The 20,709-nt window shown below is 49.7% G+C and overlaps 2 protein-coding genes across 5 annotated transcripts in view; one reads left to right on the forward strand and one right to left on the reverse strand.

Annotated features, from left to right (window-relative positions):
* Window positions 1–426: 426 nt before the first annotated feature.
* SH3GLB2 (SH3 domain containing GRB2 like, endophilin B2) lies at window positions 427–18,158 on the forward strand. 4 transcript variants are annotated; one of them, XM_081967569.1, is made up of 12 exons: window positions 427–614; window positions 4,669–4,810; window positions 4,962–5,090; window positions 5,942–6,075; window positions 6,488–6,580; window positions 9,506–9,568; window positions 12,216–12,239; window positions 12,675–12,764; window positions 13,430–13,530; window positions 14,359–14,373; window positions 14,817–15,084; window positions 16,084–18,158. In XM_081967569.1, the coding sequence occupies exons 1-12, from the start codon at window positions 552–554 to the stop codon at window positions 16,189–16,191; spliced, it is 1,230 nt and encodes a 409-aa protein (XP_081823695.1). In that variant the 5' UTR covers window positions 427–551; the 3' UTR covers window positions 16,192–18,158. The 4 variants fall into 4 exon arrangements, with proteins under 4 accessions (XP_081823695.1, XP_081823696.1, XP_081823697.1 ...); XM_081967570.1 differs by lacking the exon at window positions 14,359–14,373; XM_081967571.1 differs by lacking the exon at window positions 9,506–9,568.
* A 1,070-nt stretch (window positions 18,159–19,228) lies between these two features.
* NUP188 (nucleoporin 188) overlaps window positions 19,229–20,709 on the reverse strand; it is a 29,809-nt gene continuing 28,328 nt past the window's right edge. Inside the window, 1 exon segment of the mRNA XM_081967526.1 lies at window positions 19,229–20,134. Coding sequence (XP_081823652.1) covers window positions 19,964–20,134 — 171 coding nt within the window. The 3' untranslated portion in view covers window positions 19,229–19,963.

The raw sequence follows: 20,709 nt of genomic DNA on the forward strand, positions 1-20,709 counted from the left end.
TCCTTGGGCAAGGCCGCCAGACAGATTCCCATGGCTCTGCTCCTTTTGCAACCAGAGGGTGGCCCTCTCCGGCCCCCTAATCGTTGCAGAGAAGATCAACCAAGAGGATTAGGGGACTGGAGGCTAAAACATATGAAGAAGGGTTGTAGGAATTGGGTATGTCTAGTTGAATGAAAAGAAGGATGAGGGGTGCATGATAGCATCTTCCAATAGTTTTGGGGCTGCCCCAAAGAAGAGGGGGTCAAGCTATTCTCCAAAGCACCAGAAAGCAGGATAAGAAGCAACCCCGAGGGTGCCCAGGGGAGAGCCTGCGATTGCAAACAGTGCGTAAAAAGGCTGTGCGCTTTTACGCGGGGCTTGGACAGCTCCGGCCGGGCTGGGTGCCTTTAAGGGGCTGTTTGGCTGGGAGGGGAGGGGAGGGGCGTTCGCGGCTGGCGGCCGTTCGCTGGCGTTGCTTTCCGCCTCCGCCTCCTCCGCAGCGCCAGCCCAGCCCAGCCGGCTCGCTCTGCTGCGGGGAGAGCCAGCCAGCCGTCGCCCTCGCCGCTCTTCGCATGGATTTCAACATGAAGAAACTGGCCTCGGATGCGGGGGTCTTCTTCACCCGGGCGGTGCAGGTAGATTGGGGTCGCGTGGGGGGGGGGAGCTTTCCAAATCGGGGAACCACTTCTTTCCCCGCCTGGTCCTCTGAATCGGGCCGTTGCGTGTAGCTGGAGGAGAGGGGGCCTCTGTGGGTAGCTCGGGCTTGGTTGATGATGGCACCTGTGAGTCTAACGCGCGTCTGCAAGGAGTGTCAAGATGCAGGAGGAGGAGGAGGAATAGGATAGCGAAGAGAAGGTGAAAATAATAGAGTAGAATAGAATATTGCTCACGTGTGGTTGGACAGACAAGGAATTTGTCTTTGGTGCAGATGCTCTCAGGGCAAAATAAAAGACAAGAGACGTTCGCCAGGAATCCTAAGGTACAACACTCAATGATAGACATAGGGTACAAATAAGCAATCAGGAAACAATCAATATCAATTGATTGGAGGAAGAGGGCAAGCTGTTCCCCCCCCCCCATTCCGGAGAAGCCAAGGGAAGGCGAGGCACCCAAAGTAATAGGTTGTGTTTATCATTCTCCTCTCCGCCCCCCTTCCCAACCCGGGATCTGACTTAACGCAACACGCCAGGCTAGGCCAGGGATGATGGATGGATGGGTGGGTGGGTGGGGTTGCATCTGGTTGGCTGGAGAGGTTGCGTGCTTCAGGGGTTGTGTGAACGAGGCCTTGTGTGGATTTAAAGGGCGAGCTTCCCATTTCTACAGGTCAGCTGTCAAAGAGGCTCCCAAACAGAGCAGACAGGATTTGGGGAGGGGGGTGTCCTGCAAAAGGTGCCTCAGAGCCTCCCTTGGGCACCTCCGCTTGTCTGAATGAATGCACAGAGAGATGCTTTGTGGTTTTGTTTTGATCGTTCCTGCCAGGGGTGCGCACTGACCGCCTGCAGCTGGCTGCTTTCGCCCACCGAGGATTAAGCCATCATCCGGCCCTCCTCCTCCTCCTCGGTTGCCTTTTGCAACTGACGGGTTTCCTAAAGGCTCCCAGGTGGTGACTGTGCATCCTTGCTTGGACCTTCTGAATTTGGGGTTTCGGCTGGAGTGTTTGCAAAGGCCGCTTCCCCAAAGGCTGCAGCCCCAGGAGGAAACAAAATCTTGCCCTGAAAAGGCATCTCAAACAGAGGGGAACTTGTCCTGCTGACCTTGCAGTTCAAACTTGGGTGTGAGAAATAAAAAAGGCAGCAAAAATGTCCTGGAATATCTCAGCCTGGTCTTTTGGGTAGGTCATGGAAGAGAGGTCTGTTCCACAGACGTCCCTCTAGGTTGCATCAGGTCCTTCAAAGGATCTATTACTTCTGATTGTTGCTTGCTAGACAAATGGACATTTGCCAAAGATTGGGCTCCATTGCAGAAAGAATAAAATATAGAGAAATAGAACGAAACATGGCTGGTGTTTGGAAGAGAAGAGAAAAAAAGATGATCTACATATTGGGTAGGAATCCTTTGTCCCAGTTCAGCCTCTTTTCTGACTTGCTAATGAGGAAGGGGTGACTTGATGTCCGCTGAATAGCTCGGTGTGAACTCCAGGTCCAAGGAAGGAGCCAAACCAGACATCCTCCTGTTGACTCTCTGAAAGCAGAAGCGGTTTCTCCTTTCCTTCTGGACTTGCTCCGCTCAGCCAGTAAACAACTCCAGGCTCTGCTTCTCCCTGTTGCATCTTGTGGGGAGGGAGGGGGGGGGAATGTACGCCAAAGGTGCCTCCAGACAAGATGGTTCTCAGCTTTAGCTGTCCAAATTATATATTGCGGATCGCTTCACTTCTGCTTTTCAAGATGTCACAACTTCAGGCCGCTTCAGGATTGATAACTGTTGATGAAATTGCAGGATTTTTGTTTATTATGATGTATCTTTGTCGGGCTATGCATTTTTATTATACTGCAATATATATGCAATGTAATTGTATATTTTATTTAAAATGTATTCACACTGTTTTTATATATATATAAAAACTTGCATTTTTTACGTGCTTTCGAACTGCTAGGTTGGCAGAAGCTGGGACAAGTCACAGGAACTTGCTCCATTACGCGGCACTAGGGATTCAAACCGCCAAACTTTCTGATCGACGTCTTAGCCGCTGAGCCATGGCGTCCTTCTTTGGATGGGTTAAATTCTTCTGCAGAATCCTTGGGGGTTTGGGACGCAGGGCGATGGGAAAGACAATACCGCAGTTGCCCGTTTCCACTTGACTGAGCTTCTAATGGCTGAAGTTGAGCTTTGGAAACTGGACCGGCTGGTCATGCATCAGCCAGGTCTCTTTGCAAGCTGAAAGGCTGGCTGGGTGCTGAGTCATCACTTTGCATTCGCACGGGCGGGCGGGGGGGGAAGGGGGGGGCTGGCTGATGCTGTCGTCCCCAGGAAAGCTTCCTGTTGTTTTTGCGTACCATTTCCAGGAAAATAACAACAATAGCCAGCAGCATCCTCATCTCGACGGTGCTAAGCGCTGGCTTTTCTTTTTAAGGGCAACATTTTGGATGTGGGAAGTGGCCCATCCAGAGTCCAGCTGGCTTTAGAGGAGTGGGGAAAAGATCTCAGAGGTGAAGGCAGTTTTTGGTTGCGTCATCCCCCCCACACACAAATGCCAATAGCTCAGGGTTGAAATGAGGGTCCTTGGTGCTCTCTGAGGGGGTTGTCTTGCAGACGTTTCATTACCCAGCTAGGCAGTACCATCAGTTTCAGGGTCTTATTTTCTTTTGGCTCCCAAAATAAGCACTTGGGCTTATTTTTGGGGTGGCCTTATTATTTTTGAGCTGCCAGAGACCCCTTAACCTCGACCCACAGATCAAAAAAAGTTGTAAAATGGGGCAAAACTGACTTAACAACTTTCTCGCTTAACCTAAATTTTGGGCTTCATTGTGGTCATAAAACCAGGACTGTATACCTGTGAATTAATCCCACCCTCGCTCATTCCACTTCTATTTGTGGGGTTTTGTATGGGGTTTTTTTGGTTACTTTTCTTGTTCTTCTTAGCATTAATGTTATCCAAAGGAGAGGGAATATAATCAGCTGGCGCAGGAAAGAAAAAAAACATCCAGAAAGGGATGTTATTATCCTGAGTTTCCAAGGTTCTTTTCTTTCATTAGCAGCTAATTGAATATATATATATATATTTCCATCAAGACCTTGGATTCGTGAGGAGCTCATTCTCCTTCCCCTCCTGCTGTGGAGTGATCCACTTCAGTTCTGCAGTTATAAGTCTTCTGGCTCCTTTGGGGAAATTTTCTTCTAAGCAACTCTTTTGGGCATAAAGTATTAAACTGGCATCGATTGGAATTTGGCCCAGGTTTTTTCTCTCTCTCTCAACTGGGAAAAGGTTCGTAATGCCCAGATTTAAATCAAGGTTAGAGTTTGCAGACCTTAAAATATCTGCAGATTCCCCCTCTCAATCAATGCCTCTGAATCCCATAACAACTTTGCTCTCCAAACAAATGCTTTTTTTTTCTTTATTGATTTTCTTTATTTATCCGTTTACTTATTTGATTTCTACATTCTGCCCATCTCTATAAGTGACATCTCTCCCTGTTACAGAGCCAAAGGACAGACAACATACAAGATTTTATTGCGTGTATGCTAAAAGCAGGATAGTTCTTAGTTTCTTAGGCCTCAATAGAAAATTCCCAATATTTCCCCGGTGAACCAAATGGGGAGATTTTGTTTAAACAAAATGAATATGTAAAACTAGGCATTGGGGCAAGATCTTTGACTTGTGACCACAACTAAGCCAAACATTTCCGTTGCTAATCAAGACAACTGAGCTTTGCTCCATTTTACACTCTTACCACAGTTAAACGAATCACTGCATTTGTTAAACGAGTCACACAGTTGTTAAGTGAATTTTGCTTGTCAGAAGATCGCAAAAGGGGATCACCTGGCCCCAGGTGACACTGCGACCATCACAAATATCAGTCAGTGGCCAAGCAGCAAGTGTGACAAACGGTCAAGAGTCACCTCTTTTTCCAGTGCTGTCGTAACTTGGAACGGTCACTAAACGAATGCTTTCTAAGGCGGCTTTACTTTTCAAAATACAATTTAAGGGATTAAAATCTTATTTCGTGCTGGTTTTTCCTCCTCTTCCTGCAGTTCACGGAGGAGAAACTTGGTCAGGCCGAGAAGACAGAATTAGATGCGCATTTTGAGAACCTCCTGGCCCGAGCGGAGACCACCAAAAATTGGACAGAGAAGATTTTACGGCAGACGGAGGTCCTGCTTCAACCAAATCCCAGTGAGCGTCTCTTAGCACCCGCAGGTGCCAATAAATTAGGACCGGTCATAAGTTATTATTGCCTCCCCCCCCCCCCCGCTTTTCTAAGGAAGACCCTCCTGTTGTCCTCGTCCAGCGTGTAACACAGCCGTGTCTGTACACTTGGTCGCAGGTGCCCGAGTGGAAGAGTTCCTCTATGAGAAGCTGGACAGGAAGGTCCCGTCTAGGGTCACCAGTGGGGAGCTTCTGGCTCAGTACATGATGGAAGCGGCCAGCGATTTCGGGGCCACCACTCCGTACGGTGAGTCATGGCCTGCGGAGGCTTCGTTTGCCCCCTGGAAGGGGAGTTTGGACAGGTGCAAAGCAGGGAGTGATCCGCCCACTTCTGCTTTTCATGGTACCGTTCTCATGTGCTCAGCCGTCCGCCAGAGGTGTTTGGCTTGGCATTGTCTGAGTGAGGGATTGGGCTGGATGTGTTCTGACCCAGGCTTCCCAAGAGCCTGGAGCAGACTCCTGGTCCCAACAAAAAAAAACCATTTTACTTCTTTCCTGTGACTTCTGCTCATTCACATCCAGCAAAGTCTTTCAAGGGAGGATTTACAGTCACAGACCTTCTCTGGCTTAGAGAGCTGCCAGGACAATATCTGCAGAACTTGGCAAGGGGCCTCGGAGAGTCACAAACCAATGAAGGGAACTAATGGTCTCCTGCAAACTCCACTCCCCTTTCGCTCCTCTTTTGTTTCCTCTGGGAGGCCCAGAACAGGATGACCTCAAGGGGATTTCTGTGTCTCTGATTGCAGGCAGCTTTTGACTCCCTGCCAAGGGAGGTGGAATTTGATGTAGTGTTAGAAAGGATTGTCCTATCAGCCGGGGGAATTTGACAAGCAAAAAACTGCTTTTCTTTGCTGGGCACATCCACCCTGAGGCTGCTTTGCTGTGGAGTTCCTGCCTCGAGCAAAGGATTCGAATCCATGGCCTCAGGGGTCACTTTCAAATTCAGCCATCCCACTATTTGGAAGAGTTGCATCACAGAAGGGTTCAAAGAAAGAGGCCCAGCAGCTTCCAGTATTGTAGAGACTTCCCAAATTGAAATATCATCCCAGCTTGGATGGGAGACCACCAGGAAATGCCAACTGTGCGTTCTGTCGGTAGGCAAAACCCTCATCAAAGTTGGCGAAACCGAACGGCGTCTGGGAGGAGCGGAGCGGGACTTCATTCACGGGGCTTCCATCAATTTCCTGACTCCTCTGCGCAACTTCCTGGAAGGAGACTGGAGAACTATTTCGGTGCGTAAAAAGGGAGGGGCAGGGCAGGAGAGGGAGGAGGACCCGTTTGGATTGAAGGGGCTCCTTTGCTTGCCTGCCAAAGCAAGTCTGGCTTTGCTAGAATTAACTTCCAACTGTTGTGGGGCTGTGTGCCAAATTTTTTAAGCCGACACCTGCATTTGCATTTAATTTGTAAATGTATTTATTTATTTATTAAATGTATTTATTTATTAAATTTATTTAATTAAATTAATTCATTTATTAAATTTATTTATTACCGACCTCTCTAAGCTAATTTGAGTCGAAGACTATACCCTATTCCAAAAAAAGAGGCAAAAGCGCTAGTTTTGGGGAATCAGAATACAAAACAGCAGACGTGGAAGGGTTCCTTGCGGTCATCTAGTCCAACCCGGGACTTTGCTCTGTTTTCCAGAAAGAGAGACGAATCCTGGAAAACCGTCGGCTGGACCTAGACGCTTGCAAAGCTCGGCTGAAGAAAGCGAAGGCCGCAGAAGCGAAAGCCGCGGTAATTTTTTCTCCTCTCTGGCCCCCTCCCCACCGTCCTGCTTGCTCGCAGACCCCACCCTGTGTTTGTATCCATCAGCACCGTGGCCCGCCAAATTCCCATCTCCTTTTCTTCTTTCTCGCCTGCCAGATGGGTTGTGTTGTGCTTCTCTGATGGAAAGGCTTGATATGTTTGTGACGTCTTCTGCCTTTGCACCCACCCCCCAAACGGAGCAGGGGTCTGCCTGCTGCAACAGGGAGAGAGAAATGGCCCCAAATCTCTGTGTTTTTCCTTTGCAAGAACGGCCCATGGATTCCACTGAAGCATTAAACCTTCATTTCATAACCTCCGCCTCACGAGTTGCAACCGTGATGTGTAAGGGCTATAGCGGTCGTAAATCGAGAATCAGAACAGGAATTGCAAATCCTGGCCAAAAAACAGCCAGTTTTCCTGGCCCAACTTTTTTTGGAGAGTTTCCACCCGATTCCTCGGTTCAGCTTTCTTTCCCAGAAACTTGACATCCTAGTCCTCATGGAACACTTAAACCTCCTCGGGATCTTAGCCAGCATCCGATTAGGAATGATCCTGGCCTATCCAGCCAGAAGCGTCTTAACAAACCTCGTTCAATGCCGGAGTTTTTGGTCCCTTCCTGTCTTGTTTCGTTTCCTACACGCCTTTTCTGCTATTTATTCTGAATATTTTGTGCTTCCTGTGTCCCGCTCTTTGCTCCACTAATCTCTGCTTTCGTTTTGTCCTCTCTCTTTTTTTATTATTATTTTTGTCTGTAATTTTGCTCAGTGTGAGGGAACTGTGAGTATTACTTGTGTTAGTAGTGCTGTGATATTATTATTATTATTATTATTATTATTATTATTATTATTATTATTATTATTATTATTATTATTATTATTATTATAGTTGTATCATTATCATCGTTCTTTTTGGACATCATTTGAGAAGACCTCTTGGGTGCATGGAGAGAATGGGTGGGGATTTGGGGAAGGGGGGGGTCTTCCCCGCAGTGGGGGCAACGAGCCCCTTCCTCAAATATGGAGCTGGGTTTCAGAGGCAGAATTGTGGGAAACAGGGCTGTGTGTAGACCGTGCTGGCAAAATGCTAAAAGTTTTGGTTTTTTTCGTTCTTTCTTTTTTTCCCCAAGTTAAGTTTCTAGTCCTTAAGAGATGCAAAGACATGGTTGACAAGGAGGAAGACAGCATCTCGATTGCTGGATCTGTTTTCTGGGCAGGTCTCTCCCTTTGAGCGCTGCCTTCCATAAAAAGTGGCTGTTGGAATTATTATTATTTTTAAGGAAGGTTACACACAGCCCTGTTTGGGAGGGGAGGGGAAGGGGTGTGAGAATGGCATGTGTGGGGAGGCAAGCAGAGAGGGAGAAGGGGGTACCATGGACATCTAGCTGAATGTATTGTATTCATTTTGTTTTATATCCTGCCTTTATTACTTTATAGGGTCATTCAAAGCGCTGAACACACACAATAATACTTCTTCCTTCTCCTATTTTCTCCACAACAACAACCCTGTGAGGTGGGTTGGGGCTGAGAGAGAGAGAGGGAGGGACTGGCCCAAAGTCACCCAGCGGCTTTCATGCCTAAGGCAGGACTAGAACTCCCCGTCTCCCGGTTTCCTTGCCTGGGGCCTTAATCCCGAGACCGATCTGGCTGTGATACTTTCACCTCTCTCTCTCCTTAATCCCACCCGACCCCCCAGCTCTGGGTCTTAGTCTCTGCCTGAAATCCAGAGCTGGGATTTTTTGGAAAACCACTGTGGGATTAATTCACAAGATCTCATAACCTGGAATTTCAGGCAAGGAGGGGACCTTACACTTAGCAGTAGCCAGCAGGCAGGTTTTTAGAGAATCCTCTGGCAGGTTAAGGAGCCAGCGGTATAGACTCAGTTTACAATCATCCATTTAGCGGACGTCCTAAGTTACAACAGCACTGAAAATAAGTGACTTCTGTCCGTATTCCACGGTTCAGAGTTGCTGTATCCGTGAGACGGGCTGCATAGAAATCTGATCAACCAATCAATAAAATCAGGATATAAAGCCAGGACCGTTACAGAAATCTGATTAGAAAATTTTAGACTCCTCCATTAGCTAATTAATTTCATCTAAGCAAGAAATCGGTGTCCTTTTTACGACACCCATTTCGGTTGATTTTTAAGCAGGCAAGTTGTTTTTTTAATGGATTTATTTCCCTCCTGCCCATCGGGCTCCAGCCCTCACCCGCCGAACATTTTGTCCGCCTCCCTCCTCCTCCATAAGGCTGGCCTGGGTGGATTTCGAATGCATGAAACCTTGCATGGCTGGTGTGGAATTTGGCATTATTATAATTTTTTAACCCCAAGTTTCTAGTCCTCATATTTTTCGGAATGCTGTATGTCTGCGTGAGCAAGCAAGCCTGAGAAGCGAGAAGAGGGGGAAGGCGGGAGCTGCTGGGCGGTGTAAATGAATGAGGCGCGGCTGTTCCCTGCCTTCCCCAGCCTGCGGAAGGCGTAGTCTCATTTCCTGCCCTCCAAAGAGAGTCGCTGAGAGTCGGGCCGCACCCGAGTTTAATCAAGTATTATTGTTCCGTTGCTCGAAACAAAAGGGCATCTCAATCTCAGCCCCTTTAAGATAGGGGAGAAGGGGGTGGGGGGACTTCAACTCCCAGAATTCCCCAGCCAGCATGTTTGTTGGATAATCCTGGGAGTTGAGGTCCATCCGCCTTAAAGCAGGCTGGCTGGAGAATTCTGGGAGTCGAAGTCCATGTAAGATGCCAAGGGAAATAGGCGGGAGAGAATTGGGGGGACTCTCGGGTTTGGGGAGACCCTCCTAACTGTCCCCTTTGGGCCTGGGGGACCCAGAGGATGGCTCTTCCTCGCCAGTTCCCACGCCCGCCCCCCGCTTTTCCCATGATCTGTGTGTGAACTTGTATTCCCCCTCCGTAGGCGGTGCCCGACTTTCAAGAGACTAGACCGCGTAATTACATTCTCTCCGCCAGTGCAGCCGCGGTAAGACCAGTCCCGGTTCTCGCCCCGCCCTCATCTATCCTCAGTCATCCCTTCTCTCCCCAGACCCCCCTTCCTCACGCAGACCAGACCCAGCACTGGCTGTGCCCAGCATTTTAACGTGAGCCGAGCGATCCCCAAAAGAAACGATAGCAGTGTTCCAATATTGGGGGGGGGGCTGCCCCAAAGAAGAGGGGTCAACCTATCCTCCAAGGCAGGACACGGAGCAACGTAGGGAAACTAATCAAGTCATGCCCCTTCTGAGGGTCTCCCCCAGCCAAGGGGCACTGCAAACAAGAGAGGATCCCTCCAACGTGCGCTTCCCCAGCCAAACCCTGGCAGAGATGCCAAGTTGACAGACGGGGGCGGAGGAGAAGGAAGAGTCTGAGTGCTGATTCACGCGCTGCTTGCTCATTGGTTGACTTGATTTATTTAAGCCTTTTCAGCTTCACCGAATCAGCCAGTTTCAACTCCCAGGATTCCCCGCTCTGCCTTTAAGGCACCGTAGAGGATTCTGGGAGTTGAAGGGAGATTCTCCAGATGGGCAAATACACCTTCCGGAATTCTCCATCCTGCGTTTCGGCATTGCAGAACATTCCGGGAGTTTCAAGGGAGACTCTAGGTGGGCTGTAGGGACTTGGTGGCTCAGTGGTTAAGACACGGAGCGTGTCGATCAGAAAGTTTGGCAGTTTGAATCCCTAGCGCCGCGTAACGGAGTGAGCTCCCGTCACTTGCCCCGGCTTCTGCCAACCTAGCAGTTCAAAAGCACGTCAAAAGTGCAAGTAGGTAAATAGGAACCACCTTTGGTGGGAACCGCGTTCATTGCACCTTTCATCCAATGACCATAGTGCGGTTCCTTCCCAAAGCAATTCAGGGGTGCCGGCATTGTCCACCCATTCAGACATTCATCTGGTCCATCTGGGTTTGCGGCTGTGCTTCTGCCTCACGTTAAAATGTCGGACCCTCGAAACCCAACCCCCCCTCCCCCGTCTCCGTTTCCTACCTTGCTGACGCTCCCGTGGGGAAGGAACCGGATCCAATCCAGATTGAGGGAGATTGGGGGGCGATGCACTGGGTCCCTGGGATCCTGGCTTTGCAGAGGAATCGCTTTCTTGCAGCGTTGCATGTGGGCTGCTCCCCTAAATCAGGCATCATCACCCCACGGGGGCCTTTCTTTTCCAATGTGGGGGTTTCTGTGCCCAATTTTGGCAACTTTGGGGAAGGAGCAGCGTATTGCTCGTTTGGCCCCAAAAAGGAGTAGTGGGAATGTTGGACGTGGGCGAAAGTCTGGAGAGAAAAGGAGGATTCTGACCCAGAGAAGAGATCGGGGGTCTGTAGAATGTGATGACACCATGACTCCCCTTGTTTGGCCACCCAGACGAAACAATTTTAGCTTTGAGCCAGCAGTCTGATGCAGCTGCCAGGAAAGCTCATGCAATCCTGCCTGAACAGAAGGAAGGAGTCAAGATGTACTACTTTATACTGTCCTAGTGAGACCACACTTCAAATTGTGTCCAGTTCTGGTCACCACAATAGAAAGAGATGTTGAGACCTTAGAAGGAGTGCAGAGAAGAGCAGCTCAGGGGACTGGGGGTCTCTGGAAGTTAAATCGTAGAATGAACAATTGAGGAAGCTAGGATGCGGTGGCTCAGTGCCTAAGATGTTGAACTTTTCAATCAGAGAGGTCAGCAGTTCGAATCCCTAGCACCGCGTAATGGAGTGAACTCCCATTACTTGTCCCAGCTTCTGCCAACCTAGCAGTTCAAAAGCATGTAATAATGCAATAAGGACCACCTTTGGTGGGAAGGTAACAGCATTCCGTGCGACTTCAGCGGTGAGTCATGCCGGCCACATGACCAGAGAGACATCTCCGGAGAGCACTGGCTCTTCAGCTTTGAAAGGGAGATGAGCACCGCCTCCTAGAGTCGGGAACGACTAGCACAGATGTGCGAGGGGAACCTTTACCTTTGGTATGTCTAGTCTAGCAAAGAGAAGGACTAGGGGCGACCTGATAGCCGTTGAAGTCACAAGTGTTAAAATTGTGATGGGTTTTTCTCCATCCAAAATCTGTCCTCGGGACGTGGCAAAGAAAGGCACCCTCTTCCCTCCCCTTGGAAATGCTGCTTTGCTTATGCCTGGTCACGCATCGCATGGCTTGTTGCATTTGGGGGGGGGGGGGGGGGTTGTGTGCCAGATCCCACCAAAGTAAGCAGACGGGGGGGGGGGGGGGGGGCTCTAGATGGCCCATTGTGAAGAATGAAGAGTTTCTCCTAGCTCATAGGACAGGCCCCCTGGGGTCTCCAAACTCGGCCAGTTTGTGGATTTCCAACACCCCAAATTGCTGCATGGCTGGCTGGGGGATTCTGGGAGTTGAAGTCCACAAGTCTTAAAAGTGGCCAAGTTTGGAGACCCCTGGCCTATCTTAACACCTGACTGGAGGGTGGGGTGTTGATGGGAGGGAATGGGATCCCCTCCCCATTTGGAGACCTATCGCCGTCTGCCGCTCTGGCTGGGTGAGGGGCCCAGCTGCATTCCCACGGTCACCCCTTTGGCCGCCCCCGAGGAGGGGCTTCTTTGTGTTAGAATGTGAGCAGTTTGGTGTCTTCTGATGTTGACTCGCTTTTTCATTTGTCCTGTGGTTCCCCCACAGCTTTGGAATGACGAGGTGGAAAAAGTAAGTACTACCAATATTCTGGTATTCCTCTTTTTTCTTTTAATCCATCTTTTCTTTTCCTGGAAGGGAACGAAGTCAACCCTGGGGGTGTTGCGTTCATGCCAATGAACCCCAGTTCCAGGTTTACATGCAGGCAGATCTCGACTTGCAACCATGAGCTGCTCGGGAGTCACGCCTTCAGTTGCGACTTTGGACGACTGCTGAGCGAATGGTTGTGAGACGAGGACTTCCAATGCCACCAAAGTCCGTAGCCAAAAATGAAAATCCATGGCAGTAAAAACAAAAAACGGTGTTGTGTTAATGAAATGCAGAAAACATGCCGGAAGGCTCCCTTGGGGCAGTGGGAGGATGGGTGGATATATTTACAATATTTGGAATATTTACCACGGCGATTGTGCTGTCATTCTGAGGGGGCTCCTCCGTTGTGTTTTGCAGGCGGAGCAGGAGCTTCGGCTGGCCCAGACGGAATTTGACCGACAGGCAGAAGTAACTCGGCTTCTCTTGGAAGGAATCAGTAGCACGCATGTGAGTTTCTAATTCTTCTGTTAAATTTATTTGCCCGCCTTAAGGCTGCCCTAAGGGACACGGTGGCTCAGTGGATAAGATGCTGAGCTTGTCGATCAGAAAGGTCGGCAGTTTGGCGGTTCGAATCCCTAGCGCCCCGTAACGGAGTGAGCTCCCGTGACTTGTCCCAGCTTCTGCCAACCTAGCAGTTCGAAAGCACGTCAAAAATGCAGGTAGAAATATAGGAACCACCTTTGGTGGGAAGGGAACAGTGTTACCAGCTTTGGTCCTCCCCCTTCACACTTGGCCAAATAAAGTTACAGGAAGTCCTCAACTTATGACCACAATTGAGCCGCAAATTTCTGTTGCTAAATTGACTGAATTTTGCTCCACTTTGCGACCTTTCTTGGCACGGTTGTTAAATAAATTGCTGCAGCTGTTAAGTTGGTAACAAGACAAGATGGACTGCTCCCCCTTTCTCTGTCCTTCGGCAGCCTCTCTGCCTGCTGCCATGTTCCCATCTGAAGCCTCCCTTGGGGCCGATTGAGAAGGGGTGGAAAGAACCCTCAGTTTCCATCAGGGCTCTCTTGCAAAAACACTTGAGGACTGGTTGCTTGGAACAGGCTGTTAATCTCCAGTTTTCAGCAAGAGTCATAACCTGGACCATACACTGGATTCTCCTTCAGGTCAATCACCTCCGATGTCTTCACGAGTTTGCAGAAGCTCAGACCACCTACTTCGCCCAGTGCTACCAATACATGTTGGATCTCCAGAAGCAGCTGAACAGGTAGCTACCATGTTTCCCCCAAAATAAGACAGGGCCTTATTTTCTTTTGACCACCCCCCCATAACAAGCGCTTGGCCTTATTTTCGGGGAGGTCTTATTATTTTGGAGGTGCAGGAGACCCGTTCACTTCGGCCCGTGGATCAGCTGATCCAGAGAAGGCCAGAGGTTCTGTCTCTGTTTCTGGCACACTCTTGCCAGCCTTCGCGTTACTGGGCCTGCCGCTCTTTTTGCGACCGCCACTAAGAGAAGGGGCGCGGTAGCGGGGGTTTGTGGGACCGGCTGCGTATGCGTTTAAATATTTTAGGGGAGGGCTTATTTTATCGCATGCGTGCAAAAGCCCAATTGGGCTTATTACCTAGGGAAGTCTTACTCTTGGGGAAACAGGGTGGGGTCTTTTAGGCCACCCAGGGTGTATTAAGGGGAGGATGTTTATGGGAGGGGGTGTCCCGTGAAGGCCCAGATGCAGCCCACTTTAACAATTTCGCCCCTGGTGACTCAGCACTTAAAGCATTTGACCAAGCGAAAAGGTTTTGGAGGGTAGTCAGAACAGTCGATGGGCAGTTTAAGACAGTGAGAACGATGAATCTGTGCAACGGCTGGAAGCTGGGATGCTCCACCACTGGAGCTTTAAGAAGAGATTGGACAGCTATTTGCCTGGGACGGTCTAGGGTCTGTAGTTTGAGTAGGGGGTTGGACTGGAAGACCTCTGGAGGCCCTTTCCAATCCTATTATTGCATTCTCTGTTCTGTTCCTATTTAAGCTCTGGAATTTCAGGGGATTTTTTTTTTCATTTGTCATCTTTTGTTCTGTTCCCTCTCTGGCTTACAGCTCCAGAGGAGAAATGTAAGTAAAAATATAATAATTAAAAACCAGATTTTTTCCCCCCAGTGGTTTAATTTGTAATGGAAACCATTTCAGGGTTATAATCCTCCGAGTAAATTTGTATCGGATCCAAAGCTGGGTTTTTTCTTTAACATGAAGAGCGCAATTTTGCTAGGATTTGCTAAATTTATCCAATTCCTCAGATTGGGCAGGGATTGTTATCATTTCCTGTATTTTGCTTTATAACTTATAATATATACGAATTGTCTTATTTTAGCACGGGCACAAAAGTGGATGGAAGAGTTTTGAGTTTTTAAAACTCATTTTACAGGGTTTGTAGATCTTTTTCAGCTACTTTTTACTGGGTGAGAAAACCTGTTTAAAGAAAGGTTGAACCACAGAAGTCGAAACGCGGAAGGGGCCGCCTTGCAACTTCCGTTCATCTTTTCTTCTCTTATATCCAGGTTGCCGGGGACCTTTGTGGGCAACGCAGAGTCCACATCGCCCCCGCCCAACGCGGCTTCCCCAACGGCCATGGTTGCCGCCACGGGGCCCGCCGTGCCCACCCTCCCGGTGGTGCCCACGATTGCCGGAGCGCCCAATTCTGCTCCGGTGGTTGAAGCTCTGAACCCCAGCGAGGTGAAGCCTCCCAGCAGCGGCACTCGGAAAGCCCGGGTGTTGTATGACTACGATGCAGCCGACAGCAGTGAGCTCTCCCTACTCTCGGATGAGGTTGGCACCCCACTATCTCGGGCAAGGCGCTGGGAGAACGCGTGGCGTCTGGGCAGCCCTGCCAAAGTCCACGGCACCTGGCTGGTCCTGCGGCCCTCGTTTCCCCATGCTTCCCATTGAGACTTACAGACCAAGATTCATGGTTTGGTGCCATGCTGGTCATAAAGATTTGGTTTGATGGTTTGGTGCAGAAGCTGTTAGCGTCGAGGGGGGTTTTTTTGGGTGGCAAAATTGCAGGGGTTCAGCAGGAAATCTACCAATTCCTCTCCCCCCCCAATACAGGTAAGGTAGTCCTTGATTTATGACCACGATTGGGATCCAAACATCTGACACTAAGAGATGCGGTGGTTAACTGAGTCACACCCAGTTTGGCAACCTGCTTTGCTGTGGTTCTTAAGCAAATCATTGCAGTTGTTAAATGAATCCCAGGTCATTCAGCCAATCTGGCTTCCCCCATTGACTGCTTGTTGGAAGCCGGCTGGGAAGGTTGACAAACGAGTCACGTGACTTCAGGGTGTGACAATCGTCGTAAATCAAGCGCCAATTGCCAAGTGTCCCAAATTGTAATCAATTGAATTGTGGGCAAGCTGCGATGCCCCTGGGAGGTTGTGTGAGTGATGGTTGTAAGTCACTTTTCACAGTGCTGTTAGAAGTTTGAAAAGTCCCATCAAGGACTACGGTACCTAGATGGTGAGGAAGGAAAAGGGGCCTAGCCCTTTCATTTCACCCTTTTGGATGCTTCCCTCATTCTTTGAGAAAGTTTATAATATAAAATTATATTATAAATAATTGTCATTGTCATTTGTTCATATTTCGTATCTTGTCTCTCTTATCTCTTGTGCTTTTTAATCGAAATGCAATGTGAACGGGCTGTACAGTAAATAATAATAATTTCATTCTGAATCCGGCCCAAAATCCAAGTTGGATTTTGTTTTCTCCAAGGAAAACCTCGGTTAGGCTGACCCTGCCTGACCCTCCCTTCCGTCTCTTCTCTTTCAGATGATCACCGTGTACAGTCTCCCAGGGATGGACCCTGACTGGCTGATTGGAGAGCGGGGGAACAAGAAAGGCAAAGTCCCAGTCACCTACTTAGAACTGCTGAGTTAAGTGCGCCTGGCAAGGACTCTGCAAGCAAATCCCCTCTTTTTTTCTTCTTCTTCTTTTTTGGGAAAGGCTGAAACCGATTCATTCCGAGATCCCTCGCTCTCACTATTTATTATTATTATTATTATTGTTGTTGTTATTACTTGGGGGTTCTGGGGTGTGTGGATTAAGGCCCCAAAGGGATGGTGGTGAATCATTTCCATTCTCCAGGGTTTCGGGCTGACTCCCCTCCAATTATCCCACTTGGCTTTGAGAGTTGTTGAGAGCTGCTGGGAAGACATCCCCAGCCCGTTGGGGATAAGGGTGGGTCATGAGGACTAGCCACTTTAGAGACCCTTCCTTCCTTCCCATCTTAATTTTTCCTTCCTTCCCATCTTATTTTTCCTTCCTTCTCCTCCTATCTTCCCTCTTTCCCTTTCCTCCTTCCTTCCCTTTCTCCTCCTTCCTTCTCCATCTTCCTCCCTACCTTCCTTTCTCCCCGCTCTCCTTCCTTCCCCTTTTTTTCACCCTTTTTCCCCCCTCCTGTCTTTTTCGGAGCCTTCCATTGATTTTAGACATTCCAGGCTGGGGTGGGGGGCTGATGTAGGAGAGAAGGGCTTTTTCTGACCGCAGCCTGAGTCTTCCTTTTGCCCGTCCATCCAAGCCCATTCCCCAACTGGGAGCCAGTCAGAGAAGAAAGCTTTTGTCTCACAGGCAGAGATGACCCATCCCGGTTGGGTCAATCTTTTTGAATCAATCTTTCCGATAGAAAGATCCTAAGAATTTCACGAAGAAAAAGAGATGGAATTTGCAACTCGGCTGAAGTTTGTTTTGACGGCTAGGCTTTGATTATCTCGGCCTGCACCACTTTTCCCACGGTTTTGTGTTTTCTCTTGCAAAGACACACACACACACACACACCAAACACATCTGCCTGCAGATTGAGGGGCTCAGACTTTGTCAAATCTCTTCACGTCCCACAGCTCGATCCGTGGGGCACATATATAGAGCCAGGGGAACCAAGCACAGAGCATGGAGCAGGTTCAGCCACTGTCCCGCCGCCCGAGGCCGCCTGGGTCAACGCTTGACCCGTCCTTTTTTCCGCTTTGCGCTTCTTAGGCCGATGTGGACGTTGCAGAAAACCCTTCCGTAAATACAATGTAGTTTGAACGACTTGCAAAGAGTTTCTTTTGCTTGCTGGTCTGTTGTCCCTTCTCGAGTTTCTTCTTTAAGAAAGCCACATGAAGTTTAGCTGATTCTGCTCTTCCTGAGGCTGGGAACAGAAATGAAGCATTTCTTGAGCTTTTACGAGGTTTATCAAGTGCTCCTTTTCTGGAGGAACCCGCTGAATGTCCCAGGGGTGTGGGGCACTGCCAAATCTTTTGGGGCAGATGTGTTTTGGCAGGCGGAAGACTCTCGCTGGTGTGATCTTCGGGCAAACAACCCCCCTCAAATACTTAAAAAAATACTTGTGAATAATCAGGTTCCGCCAGCAGGAGCTCTGAAGCTGCTTTGGGGGGAGCTGAAATCATGGATCACGAAGATTGGATCTGAAGCTGTTACAGCAGAAGAGGGGGGGGGGTCCCCTCACACGCCTCTCCGTAGGAAACATTTTAATTATCCTTTTCTAAGTGATAGATGTTCTTCCTGTGTGCTGGGTTTAAAGCTTCTGCACGGTTTCCTCCTATTTGAATGGGGTGTTGTTTTTTTGCATTCTCCGGTGCTTGGCATGTATCCACAGTCCGGGTCAGGAACCCTGCTGGGACCACGGATCTGGGAAATCTCACCAGGGGGAGGAAGCGAGTAACCGAGGCCTGTTTTTCTGGGGACCCCCCAATCTTTCCTTGCAACTGTTTGTATTCTGCTTCCCCCCCCCCCCTTTCCCGAGTTCCTTTAACAATTGCAGACTTTGAAACGGGCCGAGAGCTCAGATGTAAAGGAAATGCACACTTGTTACGGCTACGTTTGATGAATAAAAAATTTAGAGCTGCCCTCCGTTTCCACTGCCTTCCTCCAAAAAAAGCAGGACATCCGCAGCTCGAGTTAAATTTATCCCCACCCCCCACCCCCACCCCCGCCATAAGGCTTAGGCAGAAATCAGGACTGGCCCCAGGGGGTAGAGAAATGCAGGTAGTCCTTACTTTAGGACCGTGCAACTGAGCGCAAAATTTCTGTTGCTAAATGAGACATTCCTTACGCGAGCTCTGCCCCATTTTGCTACCTTTCTTGCCACAATGGTTAATGAACCATGAATCCCTGCAGTCGTTAAGTCAGTCACATGGCTGTTAAGTGAATCTGGCCTCCTCGTTAACTGGGTTTGTTGCAGAAGGGCTCACATGACCCCAGAACACTGAAACCGTTGTATGAGCCAATTTGGTTGCAACTGTGAAAAAAGCCCAATTCTGTTCACAGTAGGTCCCTCCCACCTCTGTGGTCACAGGACCGCATTTCGGATACCTGTCAGTTTACAACATCCCAGCCTGCAATTTGCAATGTTTGTGAGCGTTCACTTCTGGTTTTCGGTTAAAAAACCCACACCACCCTAGCAAACAATGGATTCACTTAGCAAACCGGCACTCACTCGGTCTCCATGGTGATTCCCTTATTAACCTCCCCACCCCACCCCCGAAATGGTAGCAAAATTGGGTCGGTCGCATGCTTTTTTGCAACCGTCATGACTTATGACCATAACGGGCAGGTGTAAAAGTCCATAAAATGAGGACCCAGATTGCCGGCGGCCACATGACGACATTGTAAATGCCCCAGGGCTATGGGGCAGTATAGAAGTCTAAGTGCCACTGGCAGCAGATTCGGAGAGTGAGGAGGTTGGGGAGGAACCTGGGCCAGTCCTGGGGGGCTGAGGGAAGCTCAGACGAGGGCTCTGCATCGGAGGCAGAGAGGGAGCAAGACAGCAGCGAGGCAGAGGAACAGCTGGAGCCTGTTCCCAGTGTGCCCATGCGCAGAGCGCATGTTATTGCTGCATAATGGTCATAATTCGAGGACTGCCTATCTTTCAATCTCTAGCCAAAGCAAAGCACGCTGGTTTTATTCCGGACATTGAATCGAGACGCAGGCTGCAGAACGTTTTCCGGGTTCCGGTGTTGACGTTAAAGCAGCCACGTACGAGCGAAGCGTGGTGAACCGGCGTTCCCAGAGGCCTCTCTCTCTCTCCCTCTCTCGTGTCCTTCCAACTGTTCCACGTGCCACTTTATCCTTTCCAGAAAAGCGGAAGCCGGACTGGGCCACGCTTGGTGAACATTCAAGAGGTTGGAGCCCCAGCGTTGCTTAGAAACGTGTTTAATCAATATAAATAGGAAACAACTCGTACAAAAAAAGGGGGGACTCAAGCGACGGGATTCTGTTTCTTTCCGATCCTGGGAAGCGGATCGGGGGCTTTATAAAAATAGCTCCTCTCTGCGCTGGGAACGGCAGAGATGGGTCCCGTGGAAAGCAGGAGTGAAGAGGGGTCTCTGCCCTTCGTTTGCAAAGCCCCCCCGCCACAAAAACCGTCCTCGACCTACAAGATTAATGCCCGATATTGTTTTCGGAAGGGATATTCAAGCGCTCTCCATCTGCTTTCCATCCTGGGCTGTGCGTTAAGCTAGAAAAATAAGGGAGAGGCTTATGAAGGCCGAGTCAGATTTACTCGCAACACAATTGTTTGGGGCGAGGAGTGGGTCTTTCCCACAGACGGGGGTCCTTTGCTGGAAGAGAGCAGCCAACGCCTCCCTGGTGGAGGTCCCAGAACGGATGGGAGACAAAGTGGGCATCATCTCCAGCCAGAGCGGGTGGCGTCTTATCTTTGCACGTGTCGGACGAAGGTCTGGACCAGCTGGAAGAGGGGCTCCTGGCCTTCGGGCCCCAGCTTGGAGGAGGGTTTTCCCTGGGGGGAGGGCAGGAGGCCCCCGGCAGGCGAGGAAGGGCCACCACGGCGGAAATAGCGAGACAGGCTGGAGAGCAACGTGCTCTGGAAAGGGAAGACATGGTTAGGCCGTTGCTTCTGATACGGGAGGGGCTAGGAGGTTGGTCTAGAAACTGGGAGACTGTAAGTTCTAGTCCTGCCTTCGCCATGAAAGCCAGCTGGGTGTCTTTCGGCAAATCGCCAGGAGACTGGGAGTTATAGTACTGCCCTAGGTGTGAAAGCCAGCTGGGTGACTTTGGGCCCATCACCAGGAGGTTGTAAGTTCTAGTTCCAGATTAGGCATGAAAGCCAGCTGGGTGACTTTGGGCCAATCGCCAGGAGGTTGTAAGTTCTAGTCCTGCCTTCGCCATGAAAGCCAGCTGGGTGACTTTGGGCCAATCACCAAGAGGAGGTAAGTTCTAGTTCCAGATTAGGCATGAAAACCAGCTGGGTGACTTTGGGCTCATCACCAGGAGACGCTGAGTTCTAGTCCTGCCTTAGGCGTGTAAGTCAGTTGGGTGGGCCAGTTCCCCTCTCTCAGCCCAACCCACCTCACAAGGTTAAGGCAGGATGCCAATAACTCAATCCCTCCCTCTCCTCCTTCCCACCCCTGCCGTCTGCATATGCCATGGGACTGCCAC

This window comes from Natrix helvetica (assembly GCF_964273705.1).
Source record: "Natrix helvetica genome assembly, chromosome: 15".
Taxonomy (NCBI): domain Eukaryota; kingdom Metazoa; phylum Chordata; class Lepidosauria; order Squamata; family Natricidae; genus Natrix; species Natrix helvetica.

Excerpts from the sequence above, each read along its gene's own strand:
- SH3GLB2 (XM_081967569.1), top strand. The coding sequence starts at position 552 with ATGGATTTCAACATGAAGAAACTGGCCTCGGATGCGGGGGTCTTCTTC. Across the intron at positions 4,811-4,961 it reads CCTGCTTCAACCAAATCCCA|GTGCCCGAGTGGAAGAGTTC; the intron begins GTGAGCGTCTCT and ends ACTTGGTCGCAG. Across the intron at positions 6,581-9,505 it reads CCGCAGAAGCGAAAGCCGCG|GCGGTGCCCGACTTTCAAGA; the intron begins GTAATTTTTTCT and ends CCCCCTCCGTAG.